At 52.0% G+C, this 20979-nt stretch overlaps 2 protein-coding genes across 2 annotated transcripts; one reads left to right on the top strand and one right to left on the bottom strand.

Moving 5' to 3' along the window:
- The first annotated feature begins 383 nt into the window (after positions 1 to 383).
- ITGB2 (integrin subunit beta 2) lies at positions 384 to 8074 on the top strand. Its single transcript, XM_040069466.2, has 15 exons — positions 384 to 447; positions 758 to 846; positions 1144 to 1327; positions 1528 to 1698; positions 1908 to 2149; positions 3044 to 3199; positions 3394 to 3489; positions 3629 to 3718; positions 3898 to 4038; positions 4291 to 4475; positions 5169 to 5413; positions 5656 to 5875; positions 6041 to 6255; positions 6369 to 6535; positions 6821 to 8074. Exons 1-15 carry the CDS (start codon positions 384 to 386, stop codon positions 6881 to 6883), a joined length of 2328 nt encoding a protein of 775 aa, XP_039925400.1. The 3' UTR covers positions 6884 to 8074.
- Positions 8075 to 9049: 975 nt separating this feature from the next.
- On the bottom strand, positions 9050 to 19178 carry KMO (kynurenine 3-monooxygenase). The gene is made up of 15 exons (XM_040070410.1): positions 19044 to 19178; positions 17876 to 17945; positions 16673 to 16770; positions 15747 to 15836; positions 15520 to 15568; positions 14846 to 14933; positions 13857 to 14022; positions 13290 to 13361; positions 11622 to 11743; positions 11014 to 11161; positions 10537 to 10594; positions 10349 to 10431; positions 9533 to 9634; positions 9389 to 9448; positions 9050 to 9217 (listed from the first exon to the last, which is right to left on the bottom strand). Exons 1-15 carry the CDS (start codon positions 19095 to 19097, stop codon positions 9050 to 9052), a joined length of 1428 nt encoding a protein of 475 aa, XP_039926344.1. The 5' UTR covers positions 19098 to 19178.
- Positions 19179 to 20979: the final 1801 nt, after the last annotated feature.

A 20979-nucleotide genomic window follows, 5' to 3' on the forward strand; every position in this document is an offset into this window, starting at 1 on the left:
GAGTGGTTCTTTTCTTACTCAGGGCAGCTATCAGAGCTATTTTGAAACTGATGATGCGGTTTTCAGACACTGTCTGCTAAAAAGGGCAAAAAGTGACACCGTGTCACAATTGCTAAAAAGGTCAATGTCTGTTGTTCCTTTGTACTTTCTTATTCCTTTTCCTTCTTTTAACAAATTCCTCTTCTCTGACTTCCCCATATTCATCTATGTTGCAAAGCCATTATACTGTCAGTTTGCTCCAGGCCTTTGCTGGGGAAAGGTGTGACACTTGACAGTGTTAATGAATGTGATCTCAGCACAGGTTGCCCAGAGAAACTGTGGCTGCCCCATCTCTGGAGCACATCCCAGGTGGTCACAGGAATGCTTTTTTTGTCCTGCAGAAAATGCCTCATGCCTGCTGCCTCCAACTGCCAGCAGTGACCTGGCTGCTGCTGCTGGTGACAACAGGTGAGCCCGATCTGCCTTCCTCCCAGCTCCTTTCACAGGCAGTGAGAGAGTGGGGGAATCCGAAATGCTGCCCAACAGCAGCGGGAACTCAGCATTGAGAGGTGTGCAAAATGTCCTTACGCTTCCTGGGATCTGGAGTTAACACCAGCCAGCCCAGCTGAAGGACAGCAAGGCATTCGAGGGCCTTTGCAGGGCCCCCAGCGTTGGTCTGAGAGGCAGGGCAGGCTCAGGCCAGCATGGGTGCCTGGTGTTGGGTGTCTGAACACCCCCAGCTGCCCCTCACACCAACTCTGTCTTCTTGCCTTTGCAGCCTTTGCCACGGAGTGTCCCAAGATCAAGGTGGGCACGTGCAAGGACTGCATCCAGTCTGGTCCTGGCTGCGCCTGGTGCAAGAAGCTGGTAGGTCCATGCAGCCTCTCTAGTTGTCACCCCCCAGCAGTCAGCTAACAGGCATCGATACAGTCACCCTGCCTGCCTGGCTCTGCCTGGTTTCATGGTGGGAGTGTTTCATGTCCTGCGTGGAGGATGGGGACAGGAGGGATCCAACAGCCATGACCTTTCTCCATCAATACCCATCCAAGGTTTTCTTTTCTCCATCAATACCCTGGGGACCTGGTTTGAGGGCCAAGTCATCTTGTAAGGTGCCTGTTCACCTTCTGCTGCTCTGATTCTTTCCCCTGCTGGTGTCACACACAGAATTTCACCAAAGCTGGCGAGCCAGACTCCATCCGCTGTGACACCATTGAGCAGCTGAAGCAGAGGGGATGCCCAGCCAGTGAGATTGAGTTTCCAGGCAATGAGATCAAAAGAACACAGGACCGTCCCTTAAGCAACAACATACAGCTGACTCCACAGGAGGTGCACCTGAAGCTGAGGATAGGTATGCTCTGTCTGGCATTCCCAACACCCTTCCTCCTGTGGCCTGCAACAATGCCCTTCCACTCATCCCCAGACTCACCTGAGACACAGCAACACATTGCAGCCTGCATTTCCACCCCTTTTCTTCCACGAGAGAGGAGGGGTGGGTGGTGACACAAGCTGGCACAACATGGAGCTGATCCCGCCATGCCTGTCCCTCAGGCCAGCCTGCTGAGTTTGAGGTGAAGTTTCGCCGTGCCATGGGGTATCCCATTGATCTCTACTACCTCATGGACCTCTCCTACTCCATGCTGGATGACCTGGAGAAGGTGAAGAAGCTGGGAGGGGAGCTGCTCAGGGCTCTGGAGAGCACCACCCCTTATCGGCGCATTGGTGAGCCTGTCTTCATCCTGGCACCTCTGCTTGCTGCTGGGAGGAGCTGCAGGGCTGGAGAGGGATGCAGGAAGCGGACAGCAGGTGTCCTCTTCCAAGCCGAAGAGTGTGGCAGGGCAAGGGACATGGGCACGTACACTGGGGCCAGCAGATTATCTGCTCCCCGTGCCCTGTGCCCTGCCCCTGAAGCTGTAGTCTGGCTGCCCTAGGGTTTGGCTCCTTTGTGGACAAGACAGTGCTGCCGTTCGTGAACACGCACCCCGAGAAGCTGCAGAACCCCTGCCCCAATAAGGACAGCAAGTGCCAGCCTCCCTTCGCCTTCAAGCACATCCTGTCGCTGACTGACAACGCCAAGCAGTTTGAGAGCGAAGTGGGGAAGCAGTCCATCTCAGGGAACCTGGATGCCCCAGAGGGGGGGCTGGATGCCATGATGCAGGCAGCAGTGTGTGGGGTGAGTCCTGCCCCTGCCCTGCTGCCAGGAACTGTGCTCAGGCCCATGCACACAGGTGGCTCTGCCCCTCTCCAGGTGGGCTCTGGAAGCCCATCCTGCCTAAGTTCTGATTTGGCAGCAGGGCAGTGTTGTGTTTTATCTTCTTTTTGCCAGGGTGGGGATTAAATGCTCAAGACAGTATTTCTTGTTCAGACTCAGGTGTTTATTAATTCTTATCTATATTACAGTCTCAGAAGCAGTGAGTTCTACAGCACTTTTAGCTAACTAACTAAAAATGGAGCCCTGTCTCTCTCTCTACGAGGCCTTTTAAGGATAAACTGTCCAGTTAAGAAATGACACCTAAATTATTATTGCTTTTAACCCAATAACCAACCACCTATGGCCCGCAATGTGGCCTTTTCTATCGAATTACAAAATACCACCCAGACCCCATGAAGAAAGTAAAAAAGAAGGACTCAGCTTCTGCCCTAAAACCTCCATCTTGCTTTATATATATGTATTACTATATTCTAAAACCTTAAACTGTAAGCTTTCCACCATGTGATATTACACACTTCTATTCAAACTACACACTCATAATCCCAGTTCTATCATTCAATTCTGGAAGCTTCTTCATGGCCTCAGGTCAAATGCAGTGTTTGCTTGGAGGTCAGTGCCTGTCAGCACAGAAAGTGAAGTTCTCAGTGACCAGGGTTCCAACAGGGCAGGTCACTCTGGAGAGTACAAGAGAGCATCTTACCCCAGAGCCTCCTAACCCTGATCTCCCTTAACTCACCTTCCTCATGCTCCCGCCCCTCGTGCGGCTGACACAAGGCTTTGGGAAGGGCCATGCCCTCTGCCACTGTCCTGCCAGCCTTGCCCGGGGACAGGGGCCACTCTCCGTGTCACTTGCAGGACCTGATTGGCTGGCGCAACGTCACCCGCTTGCTGGTGTTTGCTACTGATGACGGCTTCCACTTTGCCGGGGATGGCAAGCTTGCGGGCATCCTGACCCCCAATGATGGCAAGTGCCACTTGGAGGACAACATGTACAAAAGGAGCAATGAGTTTGTAAGTAGCTGGGGGCTGTTCAGCGAATCCAACACCCCCCACCTCACCCCCCCAGGCAGAAAAGGCAATGCCACATAAAACAGCCTGTTAAACATCACCTTAACCACCATAAGTTGTGCTGCCACACCCAAAATGTCTTCTCTTCTGCTGGTGGGGGAGGTTGTGCTGAGTGTGATATCCCTGTCCCCATCCAGGACTACCCGTCTGTTGGCCAGCTGGTCCAGACACTTGCTGAGAACAACATTCAGCCCATTTTTGCTGTCACCAGTAAGGTGGTGGATGTTTACAAGGTGAGAATATGTCAGATGGTCCAGGTGCCTCCATCCCCTTCCCAGGAGGACAGACCCAGCTGTGTGTGTCCCCTGCTGCTGTGTCCTGCTCTGCTGTCACGTGGTAGGAAGTGCTCACCTCTTTGCTCTCCACTGGCAGAAACTCAGTGAGATGATCCCAAAGTCGGCGGTGGGAGAGCTGAACGAGGACTCCAGCAACATCATTGAACTCATCCAAGTGGCCTACAATGTACGTGCTGGAGTTCCCACCTCTCCAATGACATCACCTGCATTTCCAGAACCACCCCAGGCAGCTGAGATCCCAACACGTGGTGCTCTCTGGCTCTTTTTTCCCGATCTGCAATCCCATACCCTCTTGGTTCGGTCTACTCTTGGACTGATGGCACTTTCTCCACCATTTTTCCAAAGAACCTCTCCTCACGGATCATCTTGGACCATTCCACCTTGCTGGACACTCTGGATGTCAAATACGACTCCAAATGCAAAAATGACCAGGTCTCCACGGATGAAGCGAGAGGCCAGTGCGACAATGTCAAGATCAATGATGAGGTATGCTCTCCTGTACCAGGAACACCCCACAGCTTGCACACTTTCTGTTGCCTATCCTGTTTAATGACAGGAACCCTGGTTGCTCTTCCAGGCTTTCTGTTTATATTAGTTTAATGCCAAGAGTGTCCAAAATGCTATGGGATGCGGGAGATCCTCCCTTGTTCTGGATGTGCATGTCCTCAGCCTAGGGCCGATACCACACTCTGATAGCTGGACATCTGGCCCTTCCCTGTCCTACTCTGCACTTTCTAGGTCACCTTCAAAGTGAAGGTCACAGCCAAGGTGTGCATCCCAAACTATTCCTTCACCATCCGGCCACTAGGCTTCACAGACACCCTCACTGTCCATGTGGCCAGCAACTGCAACTGCCACTGCAACGACCAGCCTGACCCAGACGCTTGCAGTGGGCAAGGCACCGTCGAATGCGGGATCTGCAGGTATGTGCTGTCCACCCAAAACACGATTTCAAATGCTGCCAGGGCTGGGGAATTGCTGGGAGAGGGATTTTGGGCCAAGCTCTGTAGCTTTGCACAATTTTTTTTGTTCAGAAAGGTGGATTCGTGCATTCCCCTTGGAACTGTCCCCTGTGTTCACGGAGGCAGGGGACACAGTGAGCTGGCTCTTCTGTTAGTGGAGGTTATGCTGTTTTTCTAAGGGCCTCAATCCATCCAACTGTCCACCCATCCGTCCCAGTATCAAATCATCCACCGATCTACCCACTGAGCAGACACAGATTTCTGTGGAAATCTCTCAAAATCCCATTCCCTGGCTGCAGCTCACACCATTTTTTAAATGTAATTATTGCTTCATGGTCTCGCAGTGACAAGGGGAGGACAAGACTGGGTTTCCTCAGGAAATACTCACATCTCCTTGGCGAGGGCTTGGGAATTAGAAATATAACAATAATTTCTGGGCACTTATTTGGTGTTGTGAATACGACTGGTGGAAAAGCAGGATTTCTGAGGTTTGCTCCCAGTCAGCCACCCCTCCCCGGCACAGAGTTAGCACCAACATGCTGTCATTGGTTTTTGGTGAGGCTGTCCCAGATTGGCTCCACTTTTGCAGAGGTCCGGGCCCTGTGCATGCCCCACGGCCTCTGACCCAGTCTTGCTCCTCTCCTCTTTCGGCAGCTGCAATCCGAGATACACGGGGAAGAACTGTGAGTGCGACACCAAAGGAAAGAGCAGCAAGGAGCTGGAGCGCAGCTGCCGGAGGGACAACAGCTCCATGGTCTGCTCGGGGCAGGGCGACTGCGTGTGCGGGCAGTGCATCTGCCACACCAGCGACGTGCCCGGCAAGTACATCTACGGCACCCACTGCCAGTGCGACAACATGAACTGCGAGTTCTTCAACGGCTCCCTCTGCGGCGGCCCAGGTGATGCGCCCGGGACAGCTTTTCTTAGAGGAATTAAACCCTGGGAGATGCAGCCCTGTTTGTGCCACATCCCCAGTGGGAGGGTTTGGGACTGCTGGGTCCCGTCACGCTGGGCTGTAGGACCTCCTTGAGCGTCCCAGGCAGGGTGGTGTGGTGGGAGCAGGGTGGGTGATGCTCTCCAAGCAGGGGCAGAGGGAGGGTGGCCCGGCTGCCTGCAGGATCTGAAAGGTATTTCCCCGCAGTACGCGGGCAATGCGACTGCGGGGAGTGCAAGTGCCAGCCTGGGTACGAGGGCAGCGCCTGCCAGTGCCAGCAGTCGACAGAGGGCTGCCTCAACAGCCTCAAAAACGTGTGCAGCCTCCGCGGGACCTGCCACTGCAACCGCTGCCAGTGCTGGGGAGGGTACCAGCCCCCCTTCTGCCAGGAGTGCCCAGGCTGCCATTCACACTGCAGCAGGCACAGGTGAGTGATATGCACAGAGAGGGCACGGGGACAGCGGGGATCCCCAAAATCCCAGGGAGGCACAGGCAGGCCCTGCCTGTGCTTGGGCAGAGCCCAGCTGTAGCCAAAGCCAGGTGAGAGGCTTCCTGCCCCTGCAGATGTGAGCTGCGGCTGCTTGTTTTGCAGCTCCTGTGTGGAGTGCAAGTTCTTCAAGAGTGGCCCCTTAGAGAAGAACTGCTCCCAGGCCTGTTCCAACATCCACCTGCCCACAAACTCAACAGTGGTGAGCAAAAATGATAGGAAATGCAGGGAAAAGGATTCCCAGAACTGCTGGATGTCCTTCGTTATGGTCCAGGAGGATGGCTATGAGATTTACACCGTCATCGTTGATCCTGATAGAGGTATCCCAGCCCTGCTCCTCCTGCCCTGCCAGAGGCAGGCTGCCAACCCTGCCATGGCAGCCTCACTGCTTCACCAGGGGCCTGCAGCCTGACACCATCTGTCTGTCCCACAGAGTGCCCACAGCCTCCCAACGTCCCACTGATCGTGGGCAGCACCATCGCCGGCGTGTTCCTCATTGGCATTCTGATCCTGGTCATCTGGCGGTCCCTGATGGAGCTGCTTGACCGTCGGGAATTCCGCCGGTTCGAGAAGGAGAAGACCAAAGCCAAGTGGAATGATGTGAGAGAGCCTGTCTGTGCCAGTGGGGTGTTCTGGGGTGCTCAGATCTGCTGGGGAGGGGACAGCAGGAGGGGACGTCCTTTCCAGAGACAGCCAAGTAGGCCTGAACCCTCCCCCCTGCTCGTTTGTCAGCCCAGCTGGATTTTGCCATTTAGGGCCTAAATATCCTATGGACTCTTCTTCCAGCGCTGTCTGGGCTGTTGGCATTGGGATGGGTGGGACAGGTAATGCTCTGCTGGAAATCCAACACAGCCCAACACAAGTGTCTCACTTCTCTCCCTGCAGGCTGATAATCCCCTCTTCAAGAGTGCCACCACCACTGTCGTGAACCCCAGGTTCAACGAATGAGGCGATACCTGGCAGCACTGGGATGCACTGATAAATAAGGAAATGCCATGATAAGGAAAGCCCAAATTAAGGAAGCCTTAAACTAAGGCTCCCGCCCCTTCTTCTTTATCCTCATGGTTTCATCCCTTCTTCCAAGAGGCCCCCATCGTGTCAGGTGCTGGCTTAGGGACTGCACCCATGCCAGCCTCCTGACCCGCTGCTTGACGGTTGCGTTAGTGGAGCTGGTAGGGGAGAAGACCACAGGAAAATGCCGTGACTCCTGTCCCATCTCCTGGTGCTAACTTTGCTTTCTGGCCGGAGTCTGGGGCAGTGAGCCCCAAAGCCAACTGAGAGCACAGAGTGCTTCCAGCTTTGATTTTGAGCCGGGATTTCAAAACTGCCATCTCTTCTTCTGCTCCAGCAGGATCTGTCTCCAGGCTGCTCCATGCCTTCCCCTGCTGCACTGGTCTCCACCACTGTGCAATGTTTTCCAGAGAACTCACTGCTGAGTTGGACATAAAGGGTCCAAACCACTGCTCCAGAGGCTGCAGTGATATGATAGGTCCCAAGGGCTAGTGAGCACCTGTACCTTGTGTTGAAGAGCAGCTGGAGAATGCGCACTGGATGTTTTACCCAAATCACCAACTGCTTCCTGACATTGCTCTCTGCTCAGACTTACCTCAGGCAAGGTTCTGTCTGGGCTTCTGCCTGCCTGGCTTACCTCCATTATGCCTTGAAGTCCTCTGCACAGTAAGGAGCCACTGTTTGATCTGTGAAATTCGATCTATGAGCACCTGGAAAATGCACGCTGGAGGTCAGCCGCAGCTTCTTTCACCCCCTGAACAATGATCTTCTCCCTGCTCTGCAAGTGTGTCAGACACACCAGGAGCCAGCTGTGCAAAACACCTGGCAGTACCCAGAGCATCTCCAGCTCAGCAGTTATCCCAGCCACACACAGCAGCCAGTTACTCTTACATTGTTGTCCTATTCTTTTAGCCTTCTGATTGTTTACATTTTTGTAATGGAGTTTCTCACGCAGTGTAACATAAACAAAATTATTGTTTTTGCATTCCTCCTTGGAGGAGGGACAATTGATGGACTTCTAGTTTTACCAGTGGGTCAAAGAGGTAGTGACCTTATTCTCCAATCCCTGGTTATTGTCCAGAAACTATATAAATCGAGGTCAAAAATAAACTGCCCTTCTTTTTGCCCTAATGACCTGACTGTGTGAGTATCATTCTTTTTGTGTCCTCTAGCAACACTTACATTGTGGGTCATTCCTGTGAAAGAGTGGTACAATTCCTTATTTGCTTCAGTTTGCATAGAGTAGTATTGTGTTGCATCTTTATTTGCTCTCTGAAGAAGTTTAATGTGGATAAAGATTAATATATAAGGTAAATACATCTGTCCTGCTAAGAATTATGTGCAAGAGCAGCAGCTAAAGTGTCCATTGGAGAAACTACAGTCACACCTTGTCACTGCTGCCACCATCTTCCATAGGTACAGTGCCTGGGAAAGATCCCAGCTAGAGAAGCAAACTGTTTTCTACACAATTTGCCATCTATGCCCTGAACAGGGCTCCCTGGAAAGCCAAAACTGACTCACTGAATAGTGCAGAGTTCTCACCCCTGCCCATGTGCTGGCAGACCACCTCAAATGAGATTGGCTGTGCCACATCAGATCAGGGGTTAATTCGGGCCATTTTATTGTCCTTAAACAGTGACTATGAGGGTCTAGGGGAAGGTAAGAAGAAGGAAAGCGTGTCTGATAATCCTCCTAGCACTATCCCAGGCTGCAGCTATTTTTGGCTTCAGGACCCTCAAAATGTGGGCTTGTTTTTGCTAAGTGCAGCAGTCTGCAGGCTGGGACACACTGGGCAGGTCATAGAATCACGGGATCATTAAGACTGGAAAAAAACTCTAAGATCATTGACCGTCCAACCATTAACCCAGCACTGCCAGGTCCAACAGTAAGCCATAATCTCCATCTACACACCACATCCCTTGAGACCAGGCTGCCAAGGTTACCTCACACCTGAGCCCCTGCAGAGGCTTTCTGGGCATGAAACTGCTTCCAAGGGACTGCAGGAGCTGCCAGACCCAGCTCTTGTTCCCAAGAGAAACAAAATCATCCAGCTGAGCCAGCAGTCCTTGCTTTCATTTTTATTACGAGGAGCTCCCCATACACTTAAACCACTCGTGTGCCAAAGGGAAGATTTCCAATATTCTTCAGATGATGGGACCAGCCCCACAAGTCTTCCCAGCAGAAGTTCAGGTTCCGTGCCAGACGCTTTATCAGCAGGTAGGTGCCACCCAGTCCTGCCGCCCCCACAACAAAGAGCCCTCGATTAATTACCTGCAAGTGCAAGGAGAAAGTCCACCATCATCAGAGGCTGGCCCTCACCCTGCAGCACCAAGCACAGTGTCATCACACCTGGAATATCCCGCCACCAAAGCTGCCCCCACAGCTGGGCAGGTGCTCCCAAGGCTCATGGCATGGGGAGTATGGGCACCACCCTTGACCAACCTTTGTCTGCCATCTCCAGCGCTGAAGGGCCTCATGGTAGCGAATTCTGGTGAAAGTCACCTGGGAAGGGTTGCAGGAGGATGTCACCACCCCGAAGCCAGGCAGGAGGAGCTGGCAGCGGTGGGGAAGGACACGCTGGCTTACCATGGTGTACAGTGGGACAATGGTGGAAGGCATGAGGGCATGGAGAAGGTTGTCTACGTGCTTCCGGAAGATGAACCATGTTGAATTCACGTGCTCACGCATCTGCAACAGAGCAACAGTCACCCCTCTGCAACGAGTTCTGTCAGAGCTCCACTGTGCTTTGCCACCTCTCCCACTGCCTGTCCTGGAGGTGATGCAGGGATCAGTGCCTCCTCAGCCCCAGTGACATTCCCGAGGAGCTCTGAGGCTAAAGCCTGCCAGAGTGAGAGCCCAGCCAGAGACTTGCCAGAGCCCCTGCCCGCTGCATGCAGCCTGAGAGTGATGCCTTAAGCTTCAGCTTTCACATTTTCAGATTCTGTGCTGCCTAGGGATGTAGTTCTGAGCCTCATATTAACTGTCAGTCAGCTCTCTTCACAGAGCAGGGAGACAGAACAAATCCTTTTCCTGCTGGTAACCAAGGACAACTTTCAGGCACAACAGCATAAACAATGGTGGACTGAAGGGAGAAAACAAGAAGGATGGCACCTCACAACCCGTCCTGGACAATTAAACCCCAATGTGCAAATGCACCAAAACTTACAAAAGTGTAAGATCTCGTGACAGGTGAGCCATTTTGTGACCATTCTTAGTCCACCTTGGGTCTAGCCCTGGTCAGGCTCCTGCTCTGCCCAAGGTGGATCCCGAAGGCCTTTCAATAAATACCTACTTTATTTTTTAGCTCTGTCCAGTCTGTTTCAGGTCAGCTTTCCCAAGGCATCAAGAGCACTACTGTGTGCACGGCCCATGGAACCACCGGTCTGTGTGGGGTTCACCTACCTCGACATAATTGTACATGGCCAAATCCGAAATCGCGTGGTCATCTGGCACCCTCAGTCTGGAGAACTCAGGGAGGCAGGCACCTGGGAGAAGGAAGTTCACAGGCAGCTCCCTGCAAGGTATCCAGCTGCCCTCAGGTGCAGAGGGATGTTCCTCTATTCTCGCACGTGCCCACCCACCTCACTTACCAAAGTCATTGTGGAACTGGTCCATTAATTCATCAAAGACCAGACAATCTTCAAAGCCCTGGAGGAATAGTGGGGGGTTAACAGGCATAAAGGAGCCACACATTCAGAAGTGCTCTCATGGATGCTTAGCTAGTGTAGCTCTTTGGTCCCATTGACCACAGCTTCAGAGCAGGAGTCTTACTCCAGGCCCCTCTGACAGGGGGCTTGAGAGAAATTGAAGGGATTGCCTTTCCCAGCTGCCTGGACCCCCCCTCCCATATAGTCCTCTGCTCCATGGGAAGGTGGCATCATCACCCTGTCCCCTGTCCTTCTAAGGAGGACATCCTAACGGGAGCTCAACCCCTGCCAATGAGGAGGACATCAGGCTGTGGGACAGGCCAGCCCACAGACCCTACAGAGTTAAACACTAAAACCAGGCGTTTGTGCATGAAAGCAGTGGGATCCCCACCAAGAGGGACAGGCCAGCCATGAACTTACTGCATTCATGCCCTGTCCATAGAAGGGCACAACAGCATGGGCGGCATCTCCCATCAGCACGCACCGGGACGAGAGGTTGTAGGAAGAGCACTTCACAGAGATCATGGCCTGGGCTGGCAGCAAAAAGTAATCGTGCTTCAGCTCTTGCCTTCAGGTAAAACAACAGATTTTGTTGTGTGGGACCACGAGAGAGAAGAGCAAGCCGTGCCACACCCAAGCTCAGGAAGCCAGGCCACAGGCACCGTCAGCTTTGGTGCGCAAACCCCGAGCCTGCGCACTCGGCTGATTGTGCTGGGAAAAACGTGGAAGTCAGCTTCCCCCCTGTGGACCAGATATTTTGTCTGCAGGTTTTAAGTTCTGCACACAGCTTGCCCATTGACATCTTGGTCCTCTTACTGTGAGCAGTGGTAGATGTTGGTCAATGTAGAAAGGATGAACCAGAGAGTATTGTGAGTTTCTCAGTTAATATGAAGTCCTGGGACAATTCATTTTAAGAGGAAAGGAAACTGCCTAAAGCAGCTGAGACTGTTGATATTATCCAAGAAAAAAACCCATCCCATAATAGGTAACTGTATTGATGAGTGAAAAGGGGAGATGGGAACACTTACTCTCCAATGAGGGGAATGGCATCTGGGAAGTAGGTCTGGAAAAAACCCAGCACTTGCTCCCCTGTTGTGAGCTTCTCAAATTCCTCAAAGGGCATGAAGAGCGTGCAGGTGAAGGACTTGTCCTGCCAGCCAGGAAAGAAAGTCAGAAAGAAGCCCAGAGAGCAGCAAGAACACGTGGCACCCGAAGCAGCAGCTCAGTGCCCAGCCTGCCACCTGGCAATCACAGTGACCCGCTGGCACAGCAAGGAACGAGTGTCTGGCCACCCCCTTTCTCATGGTGGGCAGGCACAGGGGAGGAAGAAACAGTGTGTGACTGGCCAGCATGGGCCTGGCACACTGTCCCGATGCTCCTGGTATGTACTTTATAACATCCAGCTGCAGAGTGCTGGTGTGTGGGGGTCTGCTTGGGCTCAGATGTGTGGGCAGAGAGAGGTGCCACAGGTACCTACTCAGTGCTGCAAGGTAGGACTGGCTCTGAGCACCCTGTCCTGCAGCCCTTAGGCTGTGGTCACCCTGGCACAGGCTGGGTGTCCCTCCTGGCTCTGAGCACCCTGTCCTGCAGCCCTTAGGCTGTGGTCACTGGCACAGGCTGGGTGTCCCTCCTGGCTCTGAGCACCCTGTCCTGCAGCCCTTAGGCTGTGGTCACTGGCACAGGCTGGGTGTCCCTCCTGGCTCTGAGCACCCTGTCCTGCAGCCCTTAGGCTGTGGTCACCCTGGCACAGGCTGGGTGTCCCTCCTGGCTCTGAGCACCCTGTCCTGCACCCCTTAGGCTGTGGTCACCCTGGCACAGGCTGGGTGTCCCTCCTGGCTCTGAGCACCCTGTCCTGCACCCCTTAGGCTGTGGTCACCCTGGCACAGGCTGGGTGTCCCTCCTGGCTCTGAGCACCCTGTCCTGCAGCCCTTAGGCTGTGGTCACCCTGGCACAGGCTGGGTGTCCCTCCTGGCTCTTTCTCTGGATGAGAGCCAGCAGTGTGCCCTGGGGGCCAAGGGGGCCAATGGCACCTGGCTTGTATGATCAACAGTGTGGCCAGCAGGAGCAAGGAGGTGAATCCTCCCCTGTACTCAGCACTGGTGAGGCCACACCTCGAGTGCTGTGTCCAGGTCTGGGCCCCTCCGTTTAGGAAGGACATTGAGGCACCGTAGCACATCCAGAGAAGGAGCACAAGGTCTACGAGGAGCAGCTGAGGGAGCTGGGGGCGTTTAGCCTGGAGAAAAGGAGGCTCAGTGGAGACCTTATCACTCTCTACAACTCCCTGACAGAGGGATGTATCCAGGTGGGGGTTGGATTCTGCTCCCAGGTAACAAGGGACACGACAGAGGACACAGTCTTAAGCTGCACGAGGAGAGGTTTAGACTGGACATTGGGAAGAATTTCTTCACAGAAAGGGTGCTCAGACATTGGAACGGGCTGCCAGGGAGATGGTGGAGACATTGTCCCAGCAAGTTTTTAAGGAAAGACTGGATGTGGCACTCAGTGCCGTGGTTTGATTGCCAAGGTGGTAGTGGGTCATAGGTTGGACTCTGTGATCTCAGAGGTCTTTTCCAACCTAACTGATTCTGTGTTTCAGTCATTCTGTGACTCCTGACCCTCCCAATCCCTGCCACCACAGCTGTTCACCCCCACCAGCCCCATCCTGTGCCCCAAGAGAACATGCCCTGTGTTAGCACCATGTTGGGCAGGGCAATCATCATGAAGGTGTTTCTTGGCCAGATGTGGAGGTAGTTTGGTTCCATGGCAAACTGAAAGAGAAAGAAAATTGCCTTGTATCCTTGACCTGCCCTGCTCAGCTCCCCCAGCCCAGGCTCCCCTCCACACCAGCACAACAGTTCCCATGGGAAGATGCAACAACTACAGGGCCCCTTTCTGGTCCCTGATGCTTCAGGGAGGCACAGAGCAAGGGAAAGAGGAAAGGGTAAGAAATACGGGAAAAAATCTGATGCTTTGCAGTTGCTGATGTCCTCATAGACATGTTTCCATACCTCCAGGACCTCTCAGAGCCAATCCCACCACTCCAGGACAGGCTCTCTAGGATTTTTGCACACAATACCAACATTGGCCCCACTTTTGGAAGAGGAAGAGATCCTTGCCTTCTCTTAGGAAAGGTTTAATCCCTTGCCTGAACCCCAGGTGAGAAATTAATTCTTCCAAAGCTGTTATAGCAGAGCCACTGTGAGAAGAGGGTGGGATATCCGACCTGTGAAGGTTGTAGCAGCCCCTGGGACAGGCACACTCACATCTCCATCCTTGGGAGGGATGGTCAGCTCCATGTAGCCATGAGGAATGTACTCGTGGCTGTAGTTAAAGCGCGTTTGCCTCAGGAACTGCTTTCTGACTGTTGAGAAGGCTCCGTCACACCCCACGATGAGATCGTAGCTCACTTCCAAGGTCTGCTGGTCAGGTCTGAAAGCAAGACAGGCCCTTGGATCAATCTGATCTTTAAGGTCCCTTCCCACCCCAACCCTCTATGTTTCTGTGGTTAATCCTCCTGTAACTCCAGGCCAGCTCAGCACCACTGTGCCCAGAGGATCTGCCTTTTGCAAAATGTGTTAATAATCTTCTAGGGCGAGGGAAGATCAGCTCTCACTGCCTGGGAAGCACAGCATTAGGATAAATAATTATCCTGGAGGTTTATCAAAAGCATAACTCTGCCAGGTCTACTCAGCAATGCAGTAGGCACCTTTGGGATAACGCTGCTGTTTTGCAGAGCCTGCAGCATTTGCCAGGAGGATGAGGGGTAGGACCAGAACTTCTGTGAAAGACTGAAACAAGGTCATGGAACCACCAGAGTGGTCTGGGTTTGAAGGGACCTTAAAGCTCAGCCCGTTCCACCCCCTGCCATGGGCAGAGACACAACACCAGCGTGCTCAGAGCTTCATCCAGCCTGGGCTGGAACACTTCCAGGGGTGGGGCATCACCAGTTATCCGCCCTCCCCGAGGAGCAACCTGTCCCTGAACGCAGTGCTATGGATACTGGGAAGTTTATCCCCTGCACAGGCCAGGAAGTGTCTGCCTGCTGCCAGGCTGGGGGTTAGTGAGTTGCTTAAACCTTTCTCAGTCTCCCCATGAATGCTGCCTTGATGTCACTCCTTTCCAAAGCTGGCCCAAGGTTTTGCCTGCACAGAAGTTTCAAAGCCAGGATTGCTCAATTGTTTGAGGTTTTATGAATGATTAAGCAGAAACTATCTGACCACAGTGCTTGATCCCACGCTTGTCCAGGGATTACCTTTTTATGGATAATGTCCCCAACTCTGCATTGCACCCGAGGAGCTTGTGTCCAAAGAACAGTTTAGTGTTGGAGTACTTCTCAGCAGCTGTGAAAAGGAAAGGCAACTAAATGTAGAGGGGTTTACTGTGACTACAAGACATATTTTCAAGAGGTCCCTAAATTATAGGGATTTTTGCCATTACAGCAAATAATTCGCTGTGTTGCATGAGGGCCAGCAGGCAGGGCACACTGGGGCTGGTCAACTATGGTATAAACTATTTGAAAAATGCAAAGAATCCTGCAAGGATTCTTTTTCTTCCCCACAATGACATGAGTCATTGACTGCTTTCCACCGTCACTCCACTGAGATTCAGGATGGGATGAGGTGCCTGCAGTCAGTGGAGAATTTGCACAAATTTGGTCTAGGCTGATTACATACTTGGCCACAGAGCTCCAATTTCCATTTGTCTCTGTACAATCAGGGGTTATGGAAAATTCCACAAACCGTGACAAGGCTGAGGAGGTGTCTCCTGCTTTAGCTGGGAAACAGCACAGGTTTCCCAGCTGCTAGTTCAGGTTTGCACTTTCTGAGATCTATGTAAGGCAGCTTGGGGCCCAAAGTCTTGGGGCAAACCCTAAATCCCCAGCAAAAAGTGTGTTAGAAGAATTTGCAAACAGAAGTGACAACCTACCTGTCAGCAGCTCTTTGTTTAAGTTTGCTCTGTCCACAGAGAGAATGTACTGCCAGGCAAACAAACAGAAAGCTTTTCTGAAGGACACTCTGCATGGCCAGACAGGAAACCCTCCCTTCCAAGTAACGCCCTTCCCTCATTCTCCCCAGCCTCTCCCACACCGTCCATGACACAGAGATACAAATGCTGACAAAGGCCTCTTCTGCTCTGTGAAGCAACTCCAGTACCTGGTTCTTCTTCCCATAAGGGATAGAGTATTTTTTTCCTGACGGTGTGTGTATCCTCCTTGCCCGCATGGGAATGCCCTTGGCCACAATCTGAAACAGAAGGAAACACAACCCACGCTTCTGGCCAAAACTGTGGGGTTTTAGCACAAGTTACCAAGCATCATCCCCTCACCCAAGCACTGCACTCGAGGAAGAAGGGGGGGGGCTCTTTCCTCACACATTTCCAAATCACCAGGGAAAACTTTAACAGGGCTGTCACATCAATTTGCTGCAGTTTACTGGGATTACTTACAAGCTCATTCCACAAAAATCAGAGCTATTAGAGTTTTTGGATAGAAGGGATATGAAAAATCCCAGACAGGGACAGGGCAGGAGATGAAAGCCAAAACACATCCTGGGACTGGGATGTGTGTTGTCAAAGCCTGGGCTCCTCTGCAGGGATCCAGGGGCTGGGAGATCCCCCCACTGGCAGCAGCTGGATGTTAAATGGTAGCCAGTACCCTGCAGAAGAATGCTGGGCTCCCAGCCAAGCGTGCTGGGCAGAAGGCAGTGTGGATGGATTTCAGGGGTCAGCCCAAAGATCAAGGTTTTCTGGGAAAATACAAATCTGGACATGCCAGTGAGGAAAACAGCTGCCTGTATTGCATCCTGCTTTATTGCATCAGCTCTTTGGGGAGTCCATCCGCTCCTGCCCTGTTTGCCCTCTTCTCCAGGAGGGAGGAGAGCGCAGCAGGGAGGTAAACACTGGAAGGTGCTTGGTCTCCCAGGGAAGCACCCAATGCCAGGAGCAGAGCCCAGCTGCCTGGGGTGGGAAGATCCTGCTGGCAGGTGTGCCGTGAAGCAGGGGAGAGCCAGGCTGCAGCACTCAGTGGAGGAGCTCTGGCTCAAGAAAGGCCAGGGCACAGAGACAGAACGTGCCAGAGTACCTGCTCCTCCATGCCCACAGCTCGCAGGGCTTGGCGTCCCCTGTGAGACAGGGCCAGGTTAATGCTTCTGCCACGGGCAAAGCTGGCCACTCGGATATCTGCACGGGAAGAGAGATTGGTTATGGAGGCTAGGACAGCACAGCCTGGTGAGGGGAACATCTCCCAAGCCCCCTGCAGCCACAGCAGGTGGGGCAGGGAGGAGTCTAGCCTGGATCCTTCGTGCCACATCTAGCTTGGAAGGAGCAGCTGCAGCCAAGTGCTGCAAAGGGAATGCTGGATGCTGACAGCACCCCACCTGCCAGAGGGTGCATTAACACTAAGAGCTGTTTCCCCTCAAATGGAGAAGGCTGAGCGATGAATGCCTGCCAGGTTCTGCTGAGGCCTACAGACTGATGCATTTTGGGACACTGGCAGGTCACCTTGATGGCTGATCAGAGCACTGGTCTGTTCCTCCCCCCAGCTGCCTCATTTAGACTCGATGCTGGGTTGTCTGGCCAGTGCGTGGGGCAGAGCCTCCTCATCCCAACATGTGCATCAGTGTAAGCAATGGGCCAAGAACCGGAGTAGCACAGTAGGGTCCATCCAGCTCAGAAGGCAGGTAAGAGCAATCAGAGGCTTTTTGAAGCTGTGGAACTTGTGGCAACTGTAAGCTGTGCAGGAGAACTGCCTGTTCTGATGTCTGTCAGGGCAGGAAGGGCTACCACAGAGTGTCAGGCATGGCTCCTCCTTCCCTTCACTGCACACTTGGCTCATTTCACTTTCCATGCTATCATTCCCACCTGCCACTTGGCTTGCCACCTCTGCCCAGGTGTTTTTTGACTGATACTGAAGATGAGCGATTTCTCTGCCTTTGAGCCAGCGGCTTGTCTCTAAATCCTAATTTCTCTTTAGTGGTGCCTTGTGAACCTGGCGACTGCATCTCTCCTTCTGACCCAGCACTGTACTATAACGTTTCCTGCAGAGACCAGGCTTCAAAGGTGAGGATTTGAAGTAGTGTTTAAGCCAAGAGTACAAAAAGGGCATCATTTTACTAGCTAAAGAGTGGGTTCCCTCCACACGAGAGGAACTTCAAATAAATTCTCCTCCTCACCACAGGAGCTAAAGGGGAGAGAGAAAAGAATATCCCCAAACTGCCACTCTCAGATTTCATTACTTTCTCACAATTTCAGTGAGTTCACACCGTAGTGATCAGGCTGACCTTACCTTCTCTGGCTTCATAAACGTCAACCTGGAAACCTCGTCTAGCAAAGAAACAGGCATTTAATGCACCCACCTATAAGACAAGGATCAGGAATGGTGGATGAAGTATTTCAGAGGTCACTGCTGAGATGCACCAAAGGAAAGAAGGGATCAGGGGATGCAGCTCAGCATAAGCAGGGAAAACCTGTTTATGACCGAGAACCTTAGAAGGTGTTTTACTGAAGAGCAGTCCTCTGGCAGCCCTGTGTGTTTGCAGAGCCTCCAAGACAAAAGCCACCCATCAAAACTCGTTTTATAAAGTGATACTGAGCTCAGGCCTGTTTACACACAGCAATTGAGTGCAGCAGGGCTCACCTCTTCAGCCAGAGACAGCAGGAGCTGGTGTAGGCAAGTTCCCAGCTCCTCTCTGGACTGTGTTTACCTTCCTCACTAGAATCCAGGTTGCAGTAGCGTTCCCTTAGGAACATAGTGAGGGAGAACAGTACAAATATTTCCTGTTCATAATTTAAATAATCTTTAAAATTTAACTTCCATTGTCGTCAGAGCTACAGCCCCTTCTGTCATCACTCTTTTCCAAGAAGCTAATGTCCAAAAAGTCAAGAGAGAAATATAGGTGTGCAATGCCCCAAGCTGACACGGAATCACAGACTTGTGGAATGGTTTGGGTTGGAAAGGATGCTAAGCACCATATTGTTACAACCCCCTGCCATGGGCAGGGACACCTTCCACTAGCCCAGGTTACTCAGAGCCCCATCCAGCCTGGCCTTTAGTGTCACACCTCTCTGCAAGTAGCAGGGGATAAAAACCATTCCCAAGTAAAAGTGGGCGGGGGAAGGCATTCCCCGGTCTCAGTCCTTGCAAAGCATTTCACATTAGAGATTTGGTTACAGCCAAAATCAGCCAAGGGACAGGGGAGCCTGGCAGCCCAAAGAAGGACTGTTAATTAGTGTGCCTGGGCACCACTGCTCCACCCACCCCCCAAACCCCTCCATCCAAGAGAAGGACAGGAGCCTCCCACAGCAGGAACTCAATCAACCCCTTGGCAGCACCCCATCATCTGACAGGGGAATGATTCCAGGAAAATACATTCACCCCCACATTCAAGCAGTGCTTTTGCAGCCCCAGCTCCCCAGCAAACACAATCATGCAGCAGCTAAATGGCATTTCCTACCAGACCACCGCCGATGACAGCAACTCTCTTCCCTCGTGGGTCACAGGGCTCCATGCTAGGTCAGCCCCTGGGTCCGAGATCCCTGCTCTGACTCTGATCCCTCTGCTTCTCCCCAGTCCCACTGCCCTTGCCAGTGGGGAGGGGAAGGGAAGGAATGTGGGTGGCTGAGTCACGCCTGGGTTCTTCTCCCCCAGTTCATATTAAAGTTTAACTCCCAGCCCAGAGACTGTCAGGCAGTCAGCCTGGCTGAGCCTGAGGTATAAAGATGGCAGCGTGGTGTTGTTCAGTCAGGCTCTTTTGGAAATTGTAGAGCAATCCTGCAGTCTCCAAGGAGTACACACAGAGCAGGAGGAGAACTTGCATCAGCCAGGCTTTTACTGGTGCTTCACTGGGATGCAACTGCAGAGGCATTGGTGGGACAGTGTGGAGTGACTTCTGGAGCCTCGCAGACCCTCCCCTGAGGGTGGGATGTGAGCCACACTACTTGCCCAGGAGCCTCATCTCATCTTTGAGGACATCTTTCATCCAAGAAAGCAGTGTGTGGCTCAGGAGTTTTGGGATACGATGCTTAGGAGAGGGTCCATGGCTGCTCTGCAGAAGCTTTCCAGGACTTAAATGAGGCTGTGAGGAGACATCTCTGCAGGCATTATTTCACATGCTCATCCTTGGGAGGAAATGCTGTGCTGAGCTAATGCTGCCCACAGTGAGCATTGAAAAGCAAGGAGCAAATTAGAGCCAACACACAATAATTAAGCAGCAGACACTGAAAGTGCAGACATTCCTATCACCGAGTACAATTTATTGCTAAACCTGCCAGGCACTAGCAGATTTGACTCATAGAATGGTTAAGGTAGAAAAAGCCCTCTGAGAATGAGTCCAGCTGTTAACCCAGCACTGCCAAGCACACCACTAAGCTGTGACCCCAAATGCCACATCTAGAGTGGCTATCAAAGACCTACAGGGATGGGGCAGTGTCACCGAGACACACAAAGCAGTCACACGTAGACGAGAGATTTCACAAGGCAGAGGTCCTTCTGAACCAGCTCCCAGATGAGAGAGCAGAGAGAAGAGAGACCCTTTGTTTATTTCTTACTTTTTATACATTTGTGGGTCTAGCAGAAGATTGGCTTTTTGGGGTTTCCACCCCTCAGCCTCAGTGGCCAGACCAATTGTCAGTTACAATTGTTTTCAGGTTAGAAATATGCAAACAAAGGACAGAGAATGAAAAACAAAGGATTTGTTTATGTTACATCTGTGGGAAAAGGTAGAAAACTGCTCTTAATGTTGTACAATAACTAAAAAGATCTGACTCCATTTAAGAAAATCAAAAGGCTCAGAAAAACCAGGGTAACAGGGCAGGACTCAAACACTTTCCTGGGCAGCATCTTGCAATGCCTGACAATGTTTTCAGTAAAGAATTTCTTCCTAATATTCAGTCTAAACTCCCATGGCACAACTTGAGGCCATTCCCTCTTTCAAGTAGTTGTAGAAAATGAGAAGTTGTAGAGAGCGATAAGAATCTCAAAGACGACAGAGCAGAGAGGGCAAAGAGCAAGGTAGGTTTTACATAGCAAATAAATTATTCATTAATTGTTTTTGGAACACAGACAGCACACAATTGGCTCCCAGCAGTGACAGTTACTATCATTTCTTCATCCCAGACAAAATTTAGCTCCATGGGTTTTTTTAATCAGACTCGCTCAGAAACCGCACCAGGGAAACCCAGTGGTACAGATGTTCTCCAGTTTAAAAACAGGTGGGAAGATATTGAGAAAGTGTTACAAAATCATTGTTCACTGTCTTACATTAAGCAAAACCAGGCTGCTGAGAGCATTAAAAATGTTGCCTGATAAAAACTCTGACTGAGCCTTTTAAGAAGTCATAAATAAAGCTAAAAAGACCAGGATAACATGGGCATGGATTAAAGCCTGTCCTC

This window comes from Hirundo rustica, chromosome 7 (assembly GCF_015227805.2).
Source record: "Hirundo rustica isolate bHirRus1 chromosome 7, bHirRus1.pri.v3, whole genome shotgun sequence".
Taxonomy (NCBI): domain Eukaryota; kingdom Metazoa; phylum Chordata; class Aves; order Passeriformes; family Hirundinidae; genus Hirundo; species Hirundo rustica.